This window comes from Podarcis muralis, chromosome 7, assembly GCF_964188315.1.
Source record: "Podarcis muralis chromosome 7, rPodMur119.hap1.1, whole genome shotgun sequence".
Taxonomy (NCBI): Eukaryota; Metazoa; Chordata; class Lepidosauria; order Squamata; family Lacertidae; genus Podarcis; species Podarcis muralis.
In genome coordinates, this window is record NC_135661.1 from 12,924,210 (window position 1) to 12,945,593 (window position 21,384).

General features: G+C 44.9%; 2 protein-coding genes across 3 annotated transcripts; one reads left to right on the forward strand and one right to left on the reverse strand.

The window, feature by feature from the left end:
- Positions 1 to 46: 46 nt before the first annotated feature.
- Positions 47 to 17,700, reverse strand: POLB (DNA polymerase beta). Its single transcript, XM_028741140.2, has 14 exons — positions 17,542 to 17,700; positions 15,664 to 15,721; positions 14,542 to 14,608; positions 12,749 to 12,823; positions 11,109 to 11,167; positions 10,650 to 10,699; positions 8,906 to 8,957; positions 7,878 to 7,932; positions 7,710 to 7,782; positions 7,157 to 7,227; positions 5,344 to 5,430; positions 4,028 to 4,092; positions 2,955 to 3,094; positions 47 to 320 (listed from the first exon to the last, which is right to left on the reverse strand). The coding sequence occupies exons 1-14, from the start codon at positions 17,600 to 17,602 to the stop codon at positions 226 to 228; spliced, it is 1,008 nt and encodes a 335-aa protein (XP_028596973.2). The 5' UTR covers positions 17,603 to 17,700; the 3' UTR covers positions 47 to 225.
- Positions 17,701 to 17,787: 87 nt separating this feature from the next.
- On the forward strand, positions 17,788 to 21,166 carry UFM1 (ubiquitin fold modifier 1). Of its 2 annotated transcripts, XM_028741142.2 has the most exons (7): positions 17,788 to 17,921; positions 18,015 to 18,071; positions 18,522 to 18,579; positions 18,678 to 18,717; positions 19,006 to 19,038; positions 20,220 to 20,308; positions 20,417 to 21,166. In XM_028741142.2, coding segments are annotated over exons 1-6 (258 nt in total). In that variant the 5' UTR covers positions 17,788 to 17,919; the 3' UTR covers positions 20,288 to 20,308; positions 20,417 to 21,166. The 2 variants fall into 2 exon arrangements, with proteins under 2 accessions (XP_028596975.1, XP_028596974.1); XM_028741141.2 differs by having other exon boundaries at positions 20,220 to 21,166.
- The last annotated feature ends 218 nt before the right edge of the window (positions 21,167 to 21,384 follow it).

Sequence of the window (21,384 nt, forward strand, 5' to 3'; positions counted from 1 at the left end):
TGGGGAATCTGTAGCTTTGCAGAAAGAAGGTAAGTCACAGCCAATATACACCAGCTAGCGTTTTAATTCAGCACACACTACTGCCAAGTTCCAAAGGCATTTAAAAACGAACCACACACCCACTTCCCCAACAGGATTATGCAATAAATTACAGTCTCAGGCTAGACTGCCACCACCTCAGCCTAAGAAATTAGCTTTTCAAAGGGCCTGGGATTGGGAGAGCAGTTATTCACTCCGCTCCTTTGGCTCGCGATACTTCCACTGGATGTAGTCAAAGATGTCCTTCTCACTGTTGACAAGGAGGGGCTCCCCAGCAACTCCTGAAAACACACACAGCGCAAATGGGGATGGGGGAGTTAAGTCCACTGGTAGGAAGGCAGGTTTATGGCAAAGCACTCAACAACAACAACAACAAGTTTATTAAATTTGTGAGGTCCATGCCTTTACACAAAATACCATAAAACATTGTTAAAAGATAAACAATAAAATTATAAAAGTAAGCTAAAATTCATGTCATGCTATCCCAGCAAGGAAACTACCCAAAAAACCCCACCATTCAGGAAAGAAGATACAGCAACAGGTTAGGAGATCAATGGAAGGGACCTCACCGTTTCATCCAGGAACCATACCCTAGTTTTCATAGCCTTCACCACAAAGACTGCTACCACGTGAGAAATCCGTGGATCAGCGTCCACCAGTAAAAACTTTACTTGGTCCTCAGAGTTGACTATTGATTTGGGAATAGTTTGTAACATCGCATCCCTGAAGGCCGAATAGATGGGACAATACAACATGTAATGTATGAGATCCTCTTTGGTTCTCATATGACAAGGACATATACGCTGCTCTACTGGGATTTTTGCATATCTGCCTGACAGATAGGCCGTAGGAATGGTTTGAAAACGGGCCATGGTGAAGGCTCTCCGAAGGGTGGGATTGGTGATATTCGCTAAGTAATTGGCGCAGGTTTTGACTGTTTTCAGTCGGGGAAGCCAGTGGGAGGACCCTGGGTTCTGTATTTTTGTGATATCTAACAGAGCGTCTCTCTGCAGGATCCATTCCAGAACTTTGTCCGGGCTCCACAGTTTGAGGATATTAAACTCCGGTAGGGTGTATCTAACCAGGATCTCAGATAGGTTTTGACGCCAAGTGGTGTTCTTTTGAAGAGATACAAAGGCTTGTTTGGCTAATAAGGTGTTTGAGGTATTTGCAAGGTTGATGTAAAATCGTAGGAATCTTAAATGGGCCCTGGCAGACACAGAGGGTAATCCAACCTCCACCCTCAAGAAAGCTGCTGGGGTTCCTTGAGGAAGGCCTAGAATCCTCCTGAGATAATAATTTTGCAAAATTTTGAGCCGTTCCATCAGCCTCTGGTTCCACCCCCAGAGTTCTATCCCATATAACATCTGGGGAATAGCTTTCCCAACAAAAGCTCTTAATGCTGGGATCACCAATTGTCCTCCCCGGGTATGAAAGAAACTAAGCAGGACACCAATTGTTCTTCGTGTTAGGATGGTTACAGCCTTAAAGTGGGCTAACCAACTAGATGTAGCCTGGAATGTAACACCCAGATATTTAAAAAAAGGGCACTGTTCAATCACATGTTCATCTAAAGACCATCTAAAGGTGTGGCGAGCTCTAGTGAACACCACAATTTTTGTTTTGTCATAGTTTATCTTTAGTGAGTTATGGGAACAGTAGGCTGCGATCCCCTCCAGCATGCTGCGTAGGCCTCTTCGGGTGAGTGCCATTAAAGCCATGTCATCGGCATATAGCAATATATTCAGACGTTTACCTTCAAGGGCAAAGCACTCCACTCCACACCCTCCACAGTTATAAAATCAGTATTATGTGAACAGTATAGAAAACGAATTGCATTTCTTGTGGACACAAATGCTATTTAGCAAAAGCAGAATCAGCAACAGGTCAGCAGGTAGTGGAACCAGCTCTGTTAGAGGGCAACACTCCAGAATGCAAAAAGTGAGGACAAGGGTGTGGGTGGGTGTCATGGAGGGGGAGACAGGGTACAAACAACAAAGGGAGGGGTCATAGCTCAGAGGCAGAGCATGTGCTTTGGATGCACTTCCAGATGAAAATTCCCTGGCCGCATCTGCAGGCAGAACTGGGAAAGGCTTAGGCATGAAAACCTGGAAAGCTACTGCCACTCAGTCCAGGCCAGCCTTCCCCAAGCTGCTGCCTGCTAGATTTTTTGGACTACAATTCCCAGCAGCCCCTGACAGCACGGCCAATGGTCAGGCATGATGGGTATTGTGGTCCAACACGCCCTGGAGGGCACACACGTTGGCAAGGCTGGCACAGACCAGTGGTTCCCCAACTCCACCCCCACCAATGGACCACCTGAAAATTGTTGATGATCTTGCTGCCCCACTTGGGGATTTTTCTGCCTGTTGCAGCAACTGGAGTGGGCCGTGCTAGATGCTGTATCATTTTTACCTGTTACTTTATGGATTATTTTATTTCTTATATATTGTATTCCATAGAATTCAAATTGTAATATAATCCTATGCAGTATGTAAGAAAAGAAGCAACAGAAACACAATTAAAAATCATTTTGGGTATTTAATGCAATGAATGTGCCATCTCCTGCCTTCAATCACAAATCCACAGACACCTTCAGACCACCAGGATAAAGCTGGTGGGCCACTGGTGAGCCATAGACCAGTTTGGAAGCCCTGCTACTAACAATCTTCACCTAGAAGGACCAGCAGTCCAGGGAAGTGAGCAAGCCCCTTCTTCTGGACACTAGAAACATTGCCTTGTCCCTACCCACCTTTTTTCTTCACTATCTCTTTGAACCACAAGAGCTAGATGTTCATTTCCAGGAAGCAGACAATGGAACCGGAAGCCAAGATTTATGGCACGGTTGCAGTTGAGACAAAGAAACACAGACAGTCTCAAATCCATCCCCTAAAAGAGCAGATATGAGCACTCACCGGTGATCCCCAAGGGCCGGATTGTGTATTCATTGAGGGTGAAGCCCATTTCCAGAGCATGGGTTCTCATGTTCTTATTGAATATGTCGCTTCCAGTGAAGTACAGAACTCCACAGTAATACTGATCCCTGGGAATCAACCTGTAGAGCAAAACCAAGAGGGGAAGCACAATAAGAACCTAAGAGAGCCTGCTGGGTCTTATCAAAGGGTGCCCATCCCGTTCTCACAGTGGCCACCCAAATGGGAAGCCTGGAAGCAGGCCCTGAGCACAAGAGACTCTCCTCATTTGAGATTCCCAGGGGAGGAAGGTCACAGCCATCCTGGCTAGTAGCTCTTGATAGCCTTGTTCTCCATGAACTTGTCCAATCCTCTTTTAAAGCTATCTAGATTGGTGGCCATCACTGCCTCTTGTGGTAGCCAGTTCCACAGTTTATGTGCTGCGTGAACAACTCTTTTTTTTGTCCTGAATCTTCCAACATTCACTGGCAAAGAATGGCTCTCTTGTCATGTGCAGGAGCTTCCTGCAGCCAATCAAAGCCATGCTTTGGTTTCTGAACGTTTTGGAAGTCGAACAGACTTCAGGAACAGATTCTGTTTGACTTCCAAGGTAGGACACACTCTCACTCTCTCTCTGTATTACTATTTATTCCATCTAGCATACCAGTGCATGGGACGCAGGTGGCGCTGTGGGTAAAAGCCTCAGCGCCTAGGGCTTGCCGATCGAAAGGTCGGCAGTTCGAATCCCTGCGGCGGGGTGCGCTCCCGCTGCTCAGTCCCAGCGCCTGCCAACCTAGCAGTTCGAAAGCACCCCCGGGTGCAAGTAGATAAATAGGGACCGCTTTATAGCGGGAAGGTAAACGGCGTTTCCGTGTGCGGCTTTGGCTTGCCAGAGCAGCTTTGTCACGCTGGCCACATGACCCAGAAGTGTCTCTGGACAGCACTGGCCCCCAGCCTCTTGAGTGAGATGGGCGCACAACCCTAGAGTCTGTCAAGACTGGCCCGTACGGGCAGGGGTACCTTTACCTTTAGCATACCAGTGCAGTTACCAGCCCCCTGTCCTCCTTGAGATTTACCTGATATCAATCCTCCTGTAAGGGTAAGCAGTTTCCTCATCTTTGCTTGGGAGCTGACACACTCCCTATAAGTTAAAGAAAGAAAACGTACATACATACATACATACATACATACATACATACATACAGATATACAAAGCAAGGAAAACACCAAAAATCATTAGGCACCCTTAGAGCCCAACACCTTTGATCAAGCATGCTGCCCCCAGTGTACCCCATACCTGGTGTCATATGACAGAGACTCAGTGTAAAAGCTAAACAGCTTGTGGAGCAGCTTCCTCCAGAGCAGAATTTCCTACCAAACAAAACCCTTCCAATAGGGCTGGGATTGTAGTTTTATTTTGCAGGTAAACCTACACTCTTCAGTTCAGCGATTCTTTGGCTTCAAAAGAACCAAATGGTGATTTTCTGAAACTGTTCACGAATGCTGGGATCTGGACAGGAGCACTGAGGATCTCTGGGGTGGTTGGGAGAAACTGCTTACAAAAGCAGGCTGCAGGGCTGCTTGTTCCAGAGATCCATTTGGACAGGTACAGGCAGCAACCGCAGGATTGCAATTTTGGTGCCCTGGAGGGCCAGCTAGGTTTCTCCCACACATGTACCCATAAAAGTAATAGGTATGGAACAGCATGTCAGTTGAAACAAGAGTTTGCAAAGATAAGTTAATAAAAAGGGGGGGGGCACGTTTCCACACCCATCACAGAACATGCATTTTCTTGGTCAAGATTTAGGACAGAGGGCTCAGTCTAAATGCAGCCATTTTAGCGCCACTCACAATTAAGACGTTGAGAACAAGATATCTGAGGCCTGCGGAGACACACCTAAACTGGCTGTGAAACTTGATAGCACACATCCGGAGCACGAGAACACTTGATGGTCTCTCTCCAAATAAATGATGCTTTCACCTTGTTCTTTGTGGCAAAACCCACATCAAAGGGGGATTAAGTATCTGCAACCTGACAAAGAATCTGTTGCTGAAACAAAAAACCTGAGATTCTCTGCAGCCAAAAAGTCTTTCCCTACAACTCCACACAGCTGAATTTCATAGGAACATTTTAAGGAAGTGCACTTCCGCCCGAGGTCAAACATGAAAGGGGGTTTCCTTGACTTCAATACAGACATGGAATTTTAAAACTTGCTAGCATTTCAAAGAAGAGGCAAGTCTGGGCTCTCTTAATTTCTCATGGCTCATAAATTGGCATTCCAATTGTCAAGGACTAAAGAAAGGAGGCGAGAACTCAATTACTTAGGGTTCTCTGTCTTCTCCTCCTGCAGGTTTGAGCATCTTTCAAGACACGCGGAGTAAAAACACTCACCATGAACTTGGTGTCTCCCTTCGAAAGCGTATCTGTAATGAAGTGGATGTTTTCCAGTTGCTCGACCACTTGATGCAAAAGCTTTGGCTTCAGAAGGAATAATATTTGTCATCAATGAGTAGATAACAACACACACTTGTCATGTTTATTCAGATGCCTCACAAAGTTGCCGTCAGGAGGAGTCTAGAAACTGTTTCTCCTCCTGCACAGAATATTTGAGGGCTGCTGGGAGGAAGAGCAGCAACAACTTAGAGCCTCTGCCCTGCTGAACACCCTTTTACCTTGAAATAAGGCCTAATGCCGTCTTGCTTCTGGCACTTACTATGACTTTTCACTCAAACCTTCCTAGATCAGTTGTTAGTTATGCACTATGTTGCATCTCAGACTCTTGAGAGTCCCATGGACTGCAAGAAGATCAAACGCATCCATTCTGAAGGAAATCAGCCCTGAGTGCTCACTGGAAGGACAGATCGTGAAGCTGAGGCTCCAGTACTTTGGCCACCTCATGAGAAGAGAAGACTCCCTGGAGAAGACACTGATGCTGGGAAAGATGGAGGGCACAAGGAGAAGGGGGCGACAGAGGACAAGGTGGTTGGATAGTGTTTTCGAGGTTACCAGCATGAGTTTGACCAAACTGCGGGAGGTAGTGGAGGACAGAGGTGCCTGGCGTGCTCTGGTCCATGGGGTCATGAAGAGTCGGACACGACTAAACGACTAAACAACAACAACAACATGTTGCATCTCACTGGTCAATGTGAAATCTGAAATGCATTTTATGCTGTTTTATCTTGACTGCTGGCAGGCTATGCCTTTTCCTCTTTTAAGATTGATAGGTGCTAAGCGGTCTAAAAATATTTTCAAATAACTAAATAGAGAACAGGGACAGGGACTTTTATGTAGCAGATCTTCCCAGTGGAAGGTGTCCACAATGGAGCAGATCTGTCTGTTGCCTGCTCCGGTGACTCTACTTGTTTTGGGAGGCAGCTGCAGCAGCTTGCTTTCCCTCTCTGTATAGGGCAAGATTTGAGGCACAGAAGAAAATTGTTCTTGCTAAAACTAGGGATTCTGGTTGCCTTATGACTGTGTTAGGCAGCAGTAACCAACATGGTGCCCTCCACTGCTGTGAACAACTCCCATCAGCCATGAACATTGACTGTGCTTGGGAGTTAAGGTAAAGGTAAAGGTACCCCTGCCCGTACGGGCCAGTCTTGACAGACTCTAGGGTTGTGCGCCCATCTCACTCAAGAGGCCGGGGGCCAGCGCTGTCTGCAGACACTTCCGGGTCACGTGGCCAGCGTGACAAAGCTGCATGTGGCGAGCCAGCGCAGCACACGGAAACGCCGTTCACCTTCCCGCCAGTAAGCGGTCCCTATTTATCTACTTGCACCCGGAGGTGCTTTCGAACTGCTAGGTTGGCAGGCGCTGGGACCGAACGATGGGAGCGCACCCGGTCGCGGGGATTCGAACCGCCGACCTTTCGATCGGCAAGCCCTAGGCACTGAGGCTTTTACCCACAGCGCCACCCGCGTCCCACAGTGCTTGGGAGTTGGAGTCCAACAAAATCTGGATGGCACATCTGTTGGTTACCCCTTGTATTAGGGATTGGGAAGAAATATTATTGCAGGGCGGACTTGGGATCTGTCCTGCCTCACCATTCCCAGGCTGGGGCTGCCCTGCCTGTGCAGATGCAACTCATGAAGTATTATGTTTGCACACCAGTATTTGCTGTTTTTTTATGAAGTCTGTAATCCAAACTCATAAATATATGTTCTGAGTGGGTTTTTTTTTTAATGTAATAGACTGCAGAAAGCACCTGTTTGGAGGATTCTGAAGTGAAGTTTGGATGGGTCAAAAGAATATCCATATCCCCACTTGATTCGGCACCTGTCAAAACCAGAGTATAAGAAAATAAGAACCCTGCTTTCCAGCCAAACCTAGAAACTTTGTTTTTATTTCCTCACTTCTACCCTTCAGCTCTGCTGTGGTCTGCAAGGTTTAGTTAGATCTGCAATTCAGGTAGGTAGCCGTGTTGGTCTGATGCAGTCGAAATAAAAATAAAAAGCAAAAAGTTGTCTAGTAGCACCTTATTTTTTTTTATTATATCTGCAAGTTTTACAAGTTCCACGTCTGCCTCAGTTAAGTGACATAACTAACGTTGGGGTCTCAAGCATGATAGATTCCCCCCCCCCCACTAATAAATACTAAGCAGTGTAGAATCACCAAGAAAACACAAATAAAATCAACAAAGTTTTTAAAGACAAATATACAGAACAAGGTTCCATGTCCTTGCCCCAGTCAGGCATTACAGAAACCTCAGAATAAGCCAGAGAGGACACAATGCCCCACAACAACTAACAGACACTCACCTCGACGGAAACTGCCACACACTGTAGCAATATATGTGGGGTCCACTTTCTTTACCTCGCTCAAAACGATTTCCTGTTTTGGACAAAAAGAGATCAAGTGATTTGATCTTTCTTCCACAGATCCCTCCTTGCCTTTCCCCTTAATGAGGAAGATGGTGCTTTTCTCACCTGCATCTCTAACATCTCTTTCCGAGGAATTCTTTTCTCAAAGTCTTCAAAGTACCTGCACATGCAAAATAAATGAGGATAAGGAAGCAGCAGTGACTGTGTTCCTGGGCGCACCAATTTTCAAGTTCTTTTGAAATTTAAATCCACTGACTCTTATAAATCTCTCCCAGTTACACAGTGCAAATTCAGGTCTAATTCAAGTACTAATTCGCATATGTTCTGCATTGCTACCCAAGTTTTTTTACTGCTGTTTTACAGGGTGTGTTATATGGATTTCTGTATGGTTCCTACTGGTAATGCATTGTTCTCTGAGATTGTTGTGCTTAGACTCTTCATACAGCAAGTGACTAATACCAATATTGTGTCAGCTTTAGAATAAGTATTGAACAAAACCTTCTATCATCTGATAGATATAATATGCTAAAGCTATTGTTTAAAACAGAACACTTCTGACACAGGCCAAGCAATATGCCGCAGCAAAAAATATCAGTGATACATGAATGCTGCTTCTCAACATGACTTTGTTATAAACCTTCCTTTTTCAACAAGCCTTTTATGGGGAGGTTTTTATCTCTGTCTGTATCTCCATTGAATTTTGAAATTGCTTTTATGTGTTTCTATTGTTGCTTTTTAAAATTATTAATCACTTTTGGGATATTTCATTTAATTTATGATTCACTTCCCACAAAACAAATAAAATAAACACATCTTTGAACTGGTCAGCAGCACTACTGCCCATACAATGAATGTTTCACTACTAATGGCCCATTTTGCAAGTAATTCAGTATCACAGAATTTCAATCAAGAAACCATGGAGGGCAAGTCAGACCCTGACCAACACCACAAACTGCTGAACAAAGGTAGCTAAAACTTGTATAGAGATTAACATTTGGCAATAAATGAAAAATCTGCCATGGTGTTGCTTCTGAGTGTATTATATTAAAAAAAAGCTCTATGCAAGTGTGCCATCAAATAACTGTAAATGTCCATAAATGAACCTTTAGAGGAAGAAAATATGAAGGTCTTACTTCAATCCAATTCGCTGATGATGGTTCAGTTTGTGCTCATTTTTTCTTAGATCTAGAAGGAGCAGAGTAATGAAATCAGTTAAGCATCTTATTAAATGATTATCTCTTCCAGATGAAGCATTTACTGACTGTCCTGATTTGCTCTCAGAAAACTTGGACAGAGGCTATATCCCATCATAGTCAAATGGCTGCTCTCCTGAACAAATTACTGCATTTACCCATCACTTTTCTGACTACAGAAGTCCAATCTTTTTCAAAAGTGGATTTGTTGTGTTGCTCTTGCTATTTATATTGTACTGTGTTGTTGTTTTATTCCTTAAAGTTGGCTATGAAAATGTACTCTTATGACGCAAAGGGCACACGGAGGCATCTCCTCGTGCAGGGCTGTGCAGTCTAGAAGCAGCCCTCAAGAGAGGAGGAAATGTTTGGCACAACTTTCTTGGCACTGGATATATCAACAATCTGGGATCTCTGGGTTGTGATCCCAAGGAGACAGGCAAAAGGGAGAAGTGGGTCACAAGCCTGATTACTGCAGAACCAATTGGGTTTCTCCCTCAAAATGCAATAGCCCCTGAAATACAAATAGTTACTTGCATTAGCTTTAGAAAGAATATTCTCCAAAATTAAGTAAATAAAATAAACCAATCATCAGTTATAGAAACAAAGAAAAACCATCCAGTTGATCTAAATCAATTTAGCCAGGGGCAAAAAAATCCAACTTGTCAGCCCAAAGCGGTCCTGAACAGTAAAGTTTTATGCATTTCTGGAAGGCAAAAGAGAAGGACCTTTGTCTGAGCAGCTTCTGGTTGTACTTCAGATGGCAAAGACCATCCTAAGCATGAGGAAGCCATTGGTGGGGACAGGGAGGGGGCACACAGTGGAGTGGGAGGAGGAAACTCACTTCAGTTTCCTCAGGCCAGAGATGAAATGGCAGGTTAAAGGTAAAGGTACCCCTGCCCGTACGGGCCAGTCTTGACAGACTCTAGGGTTGTGCGCCCATCTCACTCAAGAGGCCGGGGGCCAGCGCTGTCCGCAGACACTTCCAAGTCACGTGGCCAGCGTGACAAGCTGCATCTGGCGAGCCAGCGCAGCACACGGAATGCTGTTTACCTTCCCGCTGATAAGCGGTCCCTATTTATCTACTTGCACCCGGGGGTGCTTTCGAACTGCTAGGTTGGCAGGCGCTGGGACCGAGCAACGGGAGCGCACCCCGCCGCGGGGATTCGAACCGCCGACCTTTCGATTGGCAAGCCCTAGACGCTGAGGCTTTTACCCACAGCGCCACCCGCGTCCCATATAGAACATATAAAACATATGAACATATAAAACATATATATAGAACATATAAAAACCCAGCAACACCCCACCCATCACCCCAAAACAGTAATTCACATACCAAACACCAAAGGACACCAAAAGAAATCCTTCAGTTTTCAACAGATAGGGATAAAGAGGGGCATCTTCAGCAACTGATAGAAGCTGTCAAGTGATGGTGCCAGATGCTCCCGAGGGTGGCAGAACAGAAAGGAGGGTCTCCTCCTCTGATCTTGATCCCTGGGCTGGTCTATTGGAGAGGGTGATGGTATTGGGAGGGAGTATTGGATGAGGGGGGAGATGGATAGGGCAGCAGAGCTATGGTTGAAGAGTCCCCCTAGCCCTGTCTTTCCAAAGATGGAGGCATGTTGGCCTAAGCAGATAAGCAGCATGTTCCCTCAAACCAGAGAGACAGCCACAGCGGACTCACCTTCCAGAGTTTTAATTCCTTCGTCCACAAACTTCCTGGCAGCTGCAGGCCTACAAAGCAACAAGGCTGCTCATCACCAGTTTGAAGAGAATCTACAGCACAACATCTCATGCAAAATTTCGCTCCATGAGGATGTGTCTGCCATGGGACAGATTGCTGACCCAGGGCAAACAGTGGAAGAGTTTTAGAATTAAAATGGCAAAAACAGCAGAATCTTGGAGGGCAGAGAATGTCAGAGCCTTCCAACGGGGAGGAAATAACAGCTGGTGGGAGTTGAGAATCCAAAAATATCTGGAGGGCACCAAACTGGGGGAAGCTGGATTATGAAACTGGGACACTGTCAATAGCAGCAGCAGAATGTGAATTTCAATCTCCTCAAATTTGAGATCAAATGCATTCAGGAGACCCGGTTTCAAAGCTCATTTCTACCCTTGGTTTTAAAAATGCACACACATTTACCCTATACCGCTGACTCTGGTCAGGAAATTGATAGAAGAGCTCGTATCATCCTGTCGAATCTAGAAGGAGAAAAAGAACGGGCTGTTTCCAACTGCACAAATGAAACAGATAGTCAGATTATGGCAGAGAAACAGTTCCTGTGAAGCCTGAGTGAGACATTGCTTGGTTCACTCAGCCAAAGCAACGCCTGCCTTTGTCTCCTCCCAGCTACATGATGGGATGCAGGAGCACAGGAGGCAGCGGAGACAGAAGCAGCAGGGGAAGATTTCCCCAGGAACTGTGCAGAGTCAGCTTTCACAAAGAGCCTGCTGGATCAGACCGACGACCAATCTAGTCCAGCATCCTGTTTTCACAGTGGCTGGCCAGATGCCCGTGGGAATCCCACAAGCAGGATTCGAGCACAAGAGCAGCCCTCTTCCGTCCTGTGGTTTACAGCAACTGGTATTCAGAAGCACTGCTGCCTCCCAACTGTGGGGGCGGAGCTTAGCTACTGTAGCTAGTAGCCATGGATAGCCTTCTCCTCCACGAATATGTATAATCCTCTTTTAAAACCATCCAAGTTGGTGGCCATCACTGCCCCCTGTAGGAACAAGTTCCACAGTGCAACTATGTGCTGCGTGAAGAAGGACTTTCTTTGATCTGTCCTGAATCTTTCAGCATTCAGCTTCACATGAGGTAATAATAATAATAATAATAATAATAATAATAATAATAATAATAATAATATTTATACCCCGCCCTCCCCGGCCAGAGCTGGGGTCAGGGCGGCTAACACCAGTAAAATTACAGTAAAAACATAATAGAATGGGGGGGGGAAACAATTTAAAATGCAGCCTCATTTTAAAAGCAGCCCATAGATCAAAACTGTAAGGGGAGGGAAACATAAGGGTCAGACTGAGTCCAAACCAAAGGCCAGGCGGAACAGCTCTGTCTTGCAGGCCCTGCGGAAAGATGTCAAGTCCCGCAGGGCCCTAGTCCATTTTGACAGAGCATTCCACCAAGTCGGGGCCAGTACTGAAAAGGCTCTGGCCCTAGTTGAGACCAATCTAACCACCTTGCGACCTGGGACCTCCAAAGTGTTGTCATTTGTGGACCTTAAGGTCCTCTGTGGGGCATACCAGGAGAGGCAGCTGTTCTTGACAGAGTTTGGGACTCATTAAGGTGCAGCATGGGGACAGATCTGACCAAGTAGTTTCAGCAGTAGAGTAGATGCTCTGTGTGCAGAATGAATCAGGTATCTCCAGGTAGGGCAGGGAGTGTCTGCCAGCCAGCCTCACCTGGTATGCAAGGCAGTTTCACATGCAGGCATGGGGCACCACCCACAGGAAGTTTATTTTTATTCATTAAATGTTTCTTAACTGCCTTACTTCAAGAGATTTCAAGGTGGTGTGCGCAAGTATTAGGCAAACTATTCACCCCATTTAAAAAAACCAAAATGACACTCCACACTCTTTTAGTAAACCTCTTTGTGGTTTTATTACAATCAAGTGATGTATAAATGTTGTGGGTAGGAAATTTAGAAACAATATAGAAGGCCAACTAAGTTGCATATGTATACTCGTACTTTGCATATACGTACTTTCAGAGTGAAATATTATACCACTTGCACAAAACAGAGTTATAAAAATCCAATTAGTTACCTTTTCCAGCTTTCGTAGTTTTCCAGTAGATAAAAACTCATCAATCTTTTCTGCAATTTTAGCTCCAACTCCATCCTTTAAAAAAGAAAAGAAAAGAAAAGAAAAATGAAAAAATGGAACTTAACTTACAACAGCGAGCAAGAGAGTGAAGCACATAAAACAATGTTGTAAAGAATAAAACATTCGCCATAACAACATGGAGGGTGAGTCCTCCACCTGCCTGGGACTTGCATTCCCATTGTCCCCCGGTCAGCAAAGCCAATCAAAGTGCAGAATCCACCAGGTGGTTCTTCTGCGCTAGCCCCATTGAGATGATCAGAAGCAGGGCAAGAGCATTGGTTTTGTTTTTAAGTTGCACAGCTCCTTTAAAACGTGCTACTTTCACACATGAACATGCCCAAAGCAGCTCACAACACAAGAGCAGCAATACAGGAACAGTAAGGTAAAGGTAAAGGTACCCCTGCCCGTACGGGCCAGTCTTGACAGACTCTAGGGTTGTGCGCCCATCTCACTCAAGAGGCCGGGGGCCAGCGCTGTCCGGAGACACTTCCGGGTCACGTGGCCAGCGTGACATCGCTGCTCTGGCGAGCCAGAGCCGCACACGGAAACGCTGTTTACCTTCCCGCTAGAAAGCGGTCCCTATTTATCTACTTGCACCCGGGGGTGCTTTCGAACTGCTAGGTTGGCAGGCGCTGGGACTGAGCAACGGGAGCGCACCCCGCCGCGGGGATTTGAACCGCCGACCTTTCGATCGGCAAGCCCTAGGCGCTGAGGCTTTTACCCACAGCGCCACCTGCGTCCCACACGAACAGTAATGTACATCAAAACAGCATTACTACTATGGTCTGCTCCCGATAAGCTTCAAAACACAATACAGCAATCCAATAAATGACAATTCTACAACAGTTTCTCCTGCCAACCTAGCAGTTCGAAAGCACGTCAAAGTGCAAGTAGATAAATAGGTACTGCTCTGGCAGGAAGGTAAACGGCGTTTCCGTGCGCTGCTCTGGTTCGCCAGAAGCGGCTTAGTCCTGCTGGCCACATGACCCGGAAGCTGTACGCCGGCTCCCTCGGCCAATAAAGCAAGATGAGCACCGCAACCCCAGAGTTGGCCATGACTGGACCTAATGGTCAGGGGTCCCTTTACCTTTACCCATGTACTGGGGATGCGGGTGGCACTGTGGTTTAAACCATTGAGCCTTGGGCTTGCTGATCAGAAGGTCCTGTTGCTTGGTCCCTGCTCCTGCCAACCTAGCAGTTCGAAAGCACGTCAAAGTGCAAGTAGATAAATAGGTACCGCTCTGGCAGGAAGGTAAACAGCGTTTCCGTGCGCTGCTCTGGTTCGCCAGAAGCGGCTTAGTCCTGCTGGCCACATGACCCGGAAGCTGTACGCCGGCTCCCTTGGCCAATAAAGCGAGATGAGTGCCGCAACCCCAGAGTCGGTCACAACTGGACCTAATGGTCAGGAGTCCCTTTACCTTTACAACAGTTTATTTCAATCAAGCAAATGTTTAAACAATGTTCCAAGTAAATAGGAAGTTAGCATCAACACCTAAACCACAACCAATTTTGCATATTAATTGTTATAATAAAATAATAAGCTAAGACACAGCACAAATCCCCATTCTTTTTTCTCATTGTGTTTTTATTTTTACTTTGGCAGATTACAAGCCATAAATTTGAATATATTTGTGGTAAAATTTGTAAACATATACAGAATCTGAAGATGAATTTTATCGATTCTGAATTATTCAGAAAAGCAATGGGGACCTGCCTGTTCTTAAGGGACTTACCAGCTTCTTTGCTTCAGCTCCACTTTTGATCTTGCTTGGATATTTCGATATCACAGAGGCTGCCTTCCTGTATGCAGCAATGAAAAATCTACAGTCATATTTTGGGCCCCCCAAAATTGGCACACAGCATGAGATCCCCATTGCAGTTCCACTGAAAAGCAGCACCCTTCCAGAAATTACAGTCAATCATAGAGAAGAAGCAGAAGACAGAAGTTCAAATATAGGATCTCTCTCCTATATTTGGCAGACAGTAACTGTATACATCCAGGCCACTCACTTTGCAGATCTCCCTACTCAGCTCCAGTGCAATCCTGTAAAGATTTCTATTGGGCCAAGTGTCATGGTCTGCTGGCAAACAGATTATTTTTTTCTTTATAGGCCACTTCATATTCCAACAGAAGTCTCTAAGCAGTTTACAAATCCCAACAAAAAGGACTGAGTATAAAAATATGATATAAATTAGACATGCAAACCCAACAACTATTACTGCTGCTACTACTACTGATTCCACATTGTTAGTAACAGAATTAAATATCTCTTAAAATGTAGATAAATAAATCATATACAAAACATCCAAATATACCGTAATGCAAATAACATTTTAATTACAGTATATCATTATTGTTATAAAAACCCCACATAATTACCAAAACCATTCATACTACATAAAACTAAACCCACAACCCACCAAGGACAATCATTCAACAGACTCCTAACCCCCACTGTCACTCCATCCACTCAATTCTCACTTTAAAAAGCGCACCTAATATTGAAATAAAGAACATTATATTTCCACTTCTGCACAGGATTTGTATTTTGCAAAAGTAAAGATGTTCCTTTACTTTATCTCAAGAGGTGAGAGTTCTCCTAAGATGCTGTCTTTGTTTTGCACTTATTCCTGGAGACTCAGCCATATTTTGAAGTGGGGGGGGGGGGCTGATGGAGATTTGCTGTGAAACAGAGTCAAAATCTGGGATGGGGTGTCAAAGTACCACCATTGCAAGAAACCAAGCCCACATGCTATGAAATGTCCTTATTTCGAAGCCCTCTGTAAAACTCCTTTTGCCAAAGAATCGGTGGGTTTCCAAGCCAAGGCAGATCAGACGATAGCAGAGATCTTACCTGTAAGCATTGTACTTGTGGATGGCCCTGTTCACATTCCTCTCATAGTTGGCCAGTTCTGAAAAAAATATTCTAGTTAATTGTGAACAAAATCAGGAAAAATTGGGAGATTTGTCAACCTTTGAATGCCTGTTGAAAACTTTTCTAAGCTGCCAGGCTTATGCAGGCAATTTAGAAAATATATATTTTCATAATAGTCGTACCTTGGATCCCAAACGCCCTGGAACTCGGATGTTTTGGCTCCTGAATGCTGCAAACCCAGAAGTGATTGTTCCAGTTTGCGAACGTTCTTTTGGAACCTGAACGTCCGACGGGGCTTCTGATTGGCTGCAGGAGTTTCCTGCAGCCAATCAGAGGCCGCAGTTTGGTTTTCGAAGATTTTGGAAATCGAATGGACTTCCGGAATGGATTCCGTGCGACTTCCAAGGTACAACTGTAGTTTGTTAATGGTCTCAGATTCTAAATTTTTACATGCTTTTATTACATACAGATATCACTGTAAACCCAGCTGGCCAGGGCTGATGGGAGTTGCAGTCCAAAACATCTGGAAGGCATCAGGTTGGTGAAAGTGGTCTCCAGGGTACAGGTCTCACAATGAAGGCAGCTGTGAACCTGTTCCCCATGTGGGCATGTGTTAATGGTTTGTTTTTATTCTTGTTTTCATTTTATTATGTATTCTAATTTTATATCTTCATGTTGTGAATTACCCTGTGATCTTCAGATTAAGAACAGTGTACAATTTAATAAATAGTAACAGTGCTAATAGTAAAATAAGTGAAATAATTCAGCACCTTGCACCCACTTCCTACATGAAGGCCCCCCATGCAGCCTGTTCTGTCCTTGCTTCTGCCATTTCTTCCGCCTTTTCTGCTGGTTTGTCTTGATGACTTGCCTTTAATAACTACTTAGCCAGGAGAGGAAGTGGGACTTGCCAGGTGAAAGCAGCCCTGCTCTAGCCCTGCCCTGCAGCTTCCAAAAGCCCAGAGCAGTGGTTCTGAAACTTTCAGAATAAAAATTTGCTTGCAGCACACGAATTTTTTTTCTTATGAAATGCAGTGGAAAGTGCAACAAGGATTATGCTTGGCATCACTTGATGCCCCTGCTCTCATTTTGAAAAGATACCTATCAATATTCTGCAAATAATAATAATAATAATAATAATAATAATAATAATAATAATAATGATAATAACAATAATAACAACATTTCTATACCACACTAAAGTACTTATAACCATATATGTATTTTAGATAATATGTAACACATACACCTGGGACGCGGGTGGCGCTGTGGGTTAAACCACAGAGCCTAGGACTTGCTGATCAGAAGGTCGGCGGTTCAAATCCCCGCAACGGGGTGAGCTCCCGTTCCTTGGTCCCAGCTCCTGCCAACCTAGCAGTTCGAAAGCACATCAAAGTGCAAGTAGATAAATAGGTACCGCTCCAGCGGGAAGGTAAACAGTGTTTCCATGCGCTGCTCTGGTTCGCCAGAAGCGGCTTAGTCATGCTGGCCACATGACCCGGAAGCTGTCTGCGGACAAACGCCGGCTCCCTCGGCCAATAAAGCGAGATGAGCGCCGCAATCCCAGAGTCGGCCACGACTGGACTTAATGGTCCTTTACCTTTACCTTAACACATACACCTATATACTAGACAAGCGTATATGAAATTGTAGTTTTGCATACATGGCGATATATTATACTTTTCATGTACTTTTCATTTTGTTCAACTGAAGTACTTTCAATGCACAACTGAAAGAGCAGGATCGGGACGCCGCCCCCTGCCCTGGCCCCCCCCCCCCCACTTATGGGTCCCCTGCAGGGAGGGGCCAGGCCTCCTTCCCCCGAGAAGGGCCCCCCGCCGCCGCCCGGCCACGCACCGCTCAGGAAGTCGGTGATGCCCTCGTTGGGGTTCTCCTGCGGCGCCTTCCTCTTGCTCATGGCGGGGACCAGGCCGCTCCCGCCCCGGGAGGACTCGCAGGCCCGGCTCCCGAGGAAGCCGGCTCGGGCGGCCGGCGGGGCAGCTAGGCGGATTCAGAGCAAACTGGGGCCTCCCGGGCGCTTTGGACTCCGATTCCCAGGAGCCCTGACGTCATTCGGTTGCGCCAAATGGAGAAGTCAGAAGCGGCCTCTTCGCTCCAATGAGGTTCGCGTCTCTCCTTTCTTATCTCTGTGGGAGGTCAAAGAGAGGCGCGTCCGGAAGTGACGCAGGCACGGTTCAGGAAGCAGGAGCGTCAGGAGCTGCCTGAGAGGAGAAGATGTGAGTCCGCTGGTCGCCTTCTTGCGCCGTCTCGGTCTGTGCTGTCCGCCCGCCCGCCGCTAACCGCGCTCTGTCTCCCTTCTCCCCTCGCAGGGCCAAGGTCACCTTTAAGGTCACGCTCACCTCAGACCCGCGGCTGCCTTACAAAGTGTGAGTCCCCTCGCTTTCCTGGGTGCGCATGCGCGGGCTGCTGAGACACATCATTCTCTAGCGGGCGGAAGGGCGGGGCTTTTCTCTGCGACGCTGCAGTTTTTTCAGCCTCTGCCGGGAACCGCTAGAGGGCGCTCCAGGACGGCTCAGCTGGCGAAAGTGTGGTCTGGCCGAAAAGGACCCGAGTTTAGGGGTAACCGTATGTATACCTGACTTTGCAGGCAATCAGTTGTCCAAGCAATTTGGGGAATTAGGTTTTGAGTGGAACTGCCCTTATAGTGAAAAAGTGGGACATGCAGGAAGAGCAAGTAGCAACCTTTCTTCCTCCCGGCTTTTAGGGGGAATGTATTGTGAAAATCACCTGCTAACTAGAGATTTGTAGCTGCTGGAATGCTTCTTTCTTATTAGTTGGGGAACTAATTAGGAAATCTTACTTATGGTTTTCTGTAGACTGAGTGTGCCTGAAAGTACACCATTTACTGCTGTCTTGAAGTTTGCTGCAGAAGAAGTAAGTAAGGTTCTGGCAACATCCAAATTGCACCTGCTATTGCATTTCTTTACATGTTTATATTTTTTAAAAATGTATTATATTTCCTTTTCAACTAGTTCAAAGTGCCTGCAGCAACAAGTGCCATCATAACAAATGGTGAGTGTTTTTCCCCTATAACTTAGGAAACTTTGGGGTAGGCCTGGTGCCAGTGGCCAAGATGTTCAGGCATCTCTTCAGGTGTCCAAGACTAATCCTAGTCCAGGTTCCATCTATTTTAATAGGACAAATGCAGGAGAAATTCCATTTGATTCTGCCTAGGAAGTCTATGCTTACCAATGTTTGTAGGCTTCTGTGATGCAACAGCAATCTTCCTTTTGGTTATTGAGAGGAGTTGCTGGTTAATACTTCCATGCGTTAATGGACTTACTTACTTTCCCCCCACAGATGGAATAGGGATAAACCCTGCACAGACAGCTGGTAAGTAGTTATTTGCAGTTAGATTTTTAAAAATGGAATATTTTTCTATGTAAGTTTTTTTAATACAGTACTGTCCTTTTCTCAAAAGGATGTAGTCATAGGAAAAGGAAAGTACACCCTCTTTGAATTCTTTAGTTTTACATATGAGGGCATAATAACAACCGCCTGTTCCTTAGCAGGTCTTAAAATTAGGTAAATACAACCTCAGATGAACAACAGCACATGACATATTGCACTGTGTCATGATTCGTTTAACAGAAATAAAGCCAAAATTGAGAACCCGTGTGTGAAAAACTAAGTATACCTTATGATTCAATAGCTTGTAGAACCACCTTTAGCAGTAATTACTTGAAGTAATTTTTTTCTGTATGACTATCAATTGCTCAAATCGTTGTGGAGGAATCTGGGCCCCATTCTTCTTTATAACATTGCTTCAGTTCATTGACGTTTGCTGGCATTTGTCAATGCATAGCTCTCTTAAGGTCCCTCCACAGCATTTCAGTTGGGTTGAGGGCTGAACTTTGACTGGGTCATTGCAACACCCTGATTATTTTCTTTTTCTGATGATAATTGCTTATGATCAATTAAACAAGGGTGTTTGATTAGCAGCAGCTATCTGCTACTTAACCTCTTAATTCCTCTGGAAGCAGTAAGGGTGTGCTTAAGTTTTTCACACATGGTTTTTCCATTTTGGCTTTATTTTTACATCATGACATGGTGCAATATTTACTTAATTTTAAGTAAATAATATTATTAAGTAACTATCACTGCTAAGATTATTGTTATTATGTCCTCATTTGTAAAACCACAGAATTCAAAGAGGGTATACTTTCTCTTTCTTTTCCCCATGACTGTATGCTGCAGATGAGCTATGCAAGTGACATTGGAAAAAATCTCAGCCAGACCTCTTTAGCTTCCTGTAACCAACCTTGTCAGAATCTTTAATTTTGTCATCTCTGCTTCGGTGTTAGCAAGAGAATGCAGCAAAGGTGTCTTAACACATTACAGAGAACTGTTCACATGCATCTGCTGTGACCTATCAGACTAGAACAAGTTGCCTTCATGGCTTACTTAATAACAGCAAGTCATTTACCCAAAGCCTTACCTTGGCTTACAGTGATTTATGCTTACCTTTTTATGTACTCTCATGTAACCCATTTCTTTCCCCCCTTCCTCATTAGGAAACGTCTTCCTTAAGCATGGCTCAGAATTACGGCTTATTCCCAGAGATCGTGTTGGGAAATGTTAACATGTGTACTTACTAGATAAGGTAAATAACCTGCAAAAAGGATCCGTAAGCATATTCACTTAGGAATTAACCCTACTATATTATAATGCAAAATACATTGTATTTCCCTGTGAAATCATCGTGCATCAGCTGTCAACTCCTGCCAAGAAAAGAGTGGCCTCAGAGGTTGGATGGACTGCTTAGAATTGAATGACCCACTGAAATTTTACTGAAAGACTCCTATAGAGAATCGTCTTACAGAGTGGCTGGATTTTCTTCTGAGGAAACAACTTCTTCTAAATCAAAGCTTATTTCTAGTATATGGATGTCTTTGACTTGATCCAATGGTTCCTTGCAAGTGTGGAAGGACCAGTTTGCATCAAAAGCTACCCCATTCACTAGGATTGAGCAGACACTGTCACGTGCAGTGGAAATAAATCTCCATTGAAGTAAACTGGGAAGTCTACTCCTGGGATCTTCCCATATGCACTCTGAGGAGGCTGGAGCCTGGCAGCTGCCATTCACAGCCATAGCAGATTGTTTGGATGTGTTGATGTGATCATGTGTGTTAAGACCTAGTAACATTAAATACCTGGTCATAAGGAGCCCAACTGAGTAATATCACTATTAATTAAATAACAAAATGGGAGATGCTCCAGTGTTTGTTTCAGTTACGGAAACTTGTTTGCACTTGTATCAGGAATTCCAGCTCTCATTTTTAATTCCATTAAAAGAAATCATTTAAAGGCTTTGGTTGCTGTTTGGGGGCAGAAATGTTCGTAGCGTTTGTATGATTTAATTGTGCCAGCCTCCGTCTGTTTGTTTTCTTCAGAATGGCTTTGTCTAGCTTCAAGATGGCTCATTTTACCCCAGATGGATAATAAATTATACTTTATATCATTAACTTGCCAGGCCTTTGCATATCAACACAAGAACCTTGAACCTGGCTCACTAGCATGTTGCCTTGTTGAGTCAGAAACCAGGGATCCCTCTACTTATGTTTTCAGAAATGGGGTTGGGGTTGCAAATCCCTGAGCTCGTTTGCCAAGTTAGTCCCACATCCAAGCCTTTCTGCTGCTACTGTCCATCCTCGGACAAATGAGGTGTCAGTGAACAGA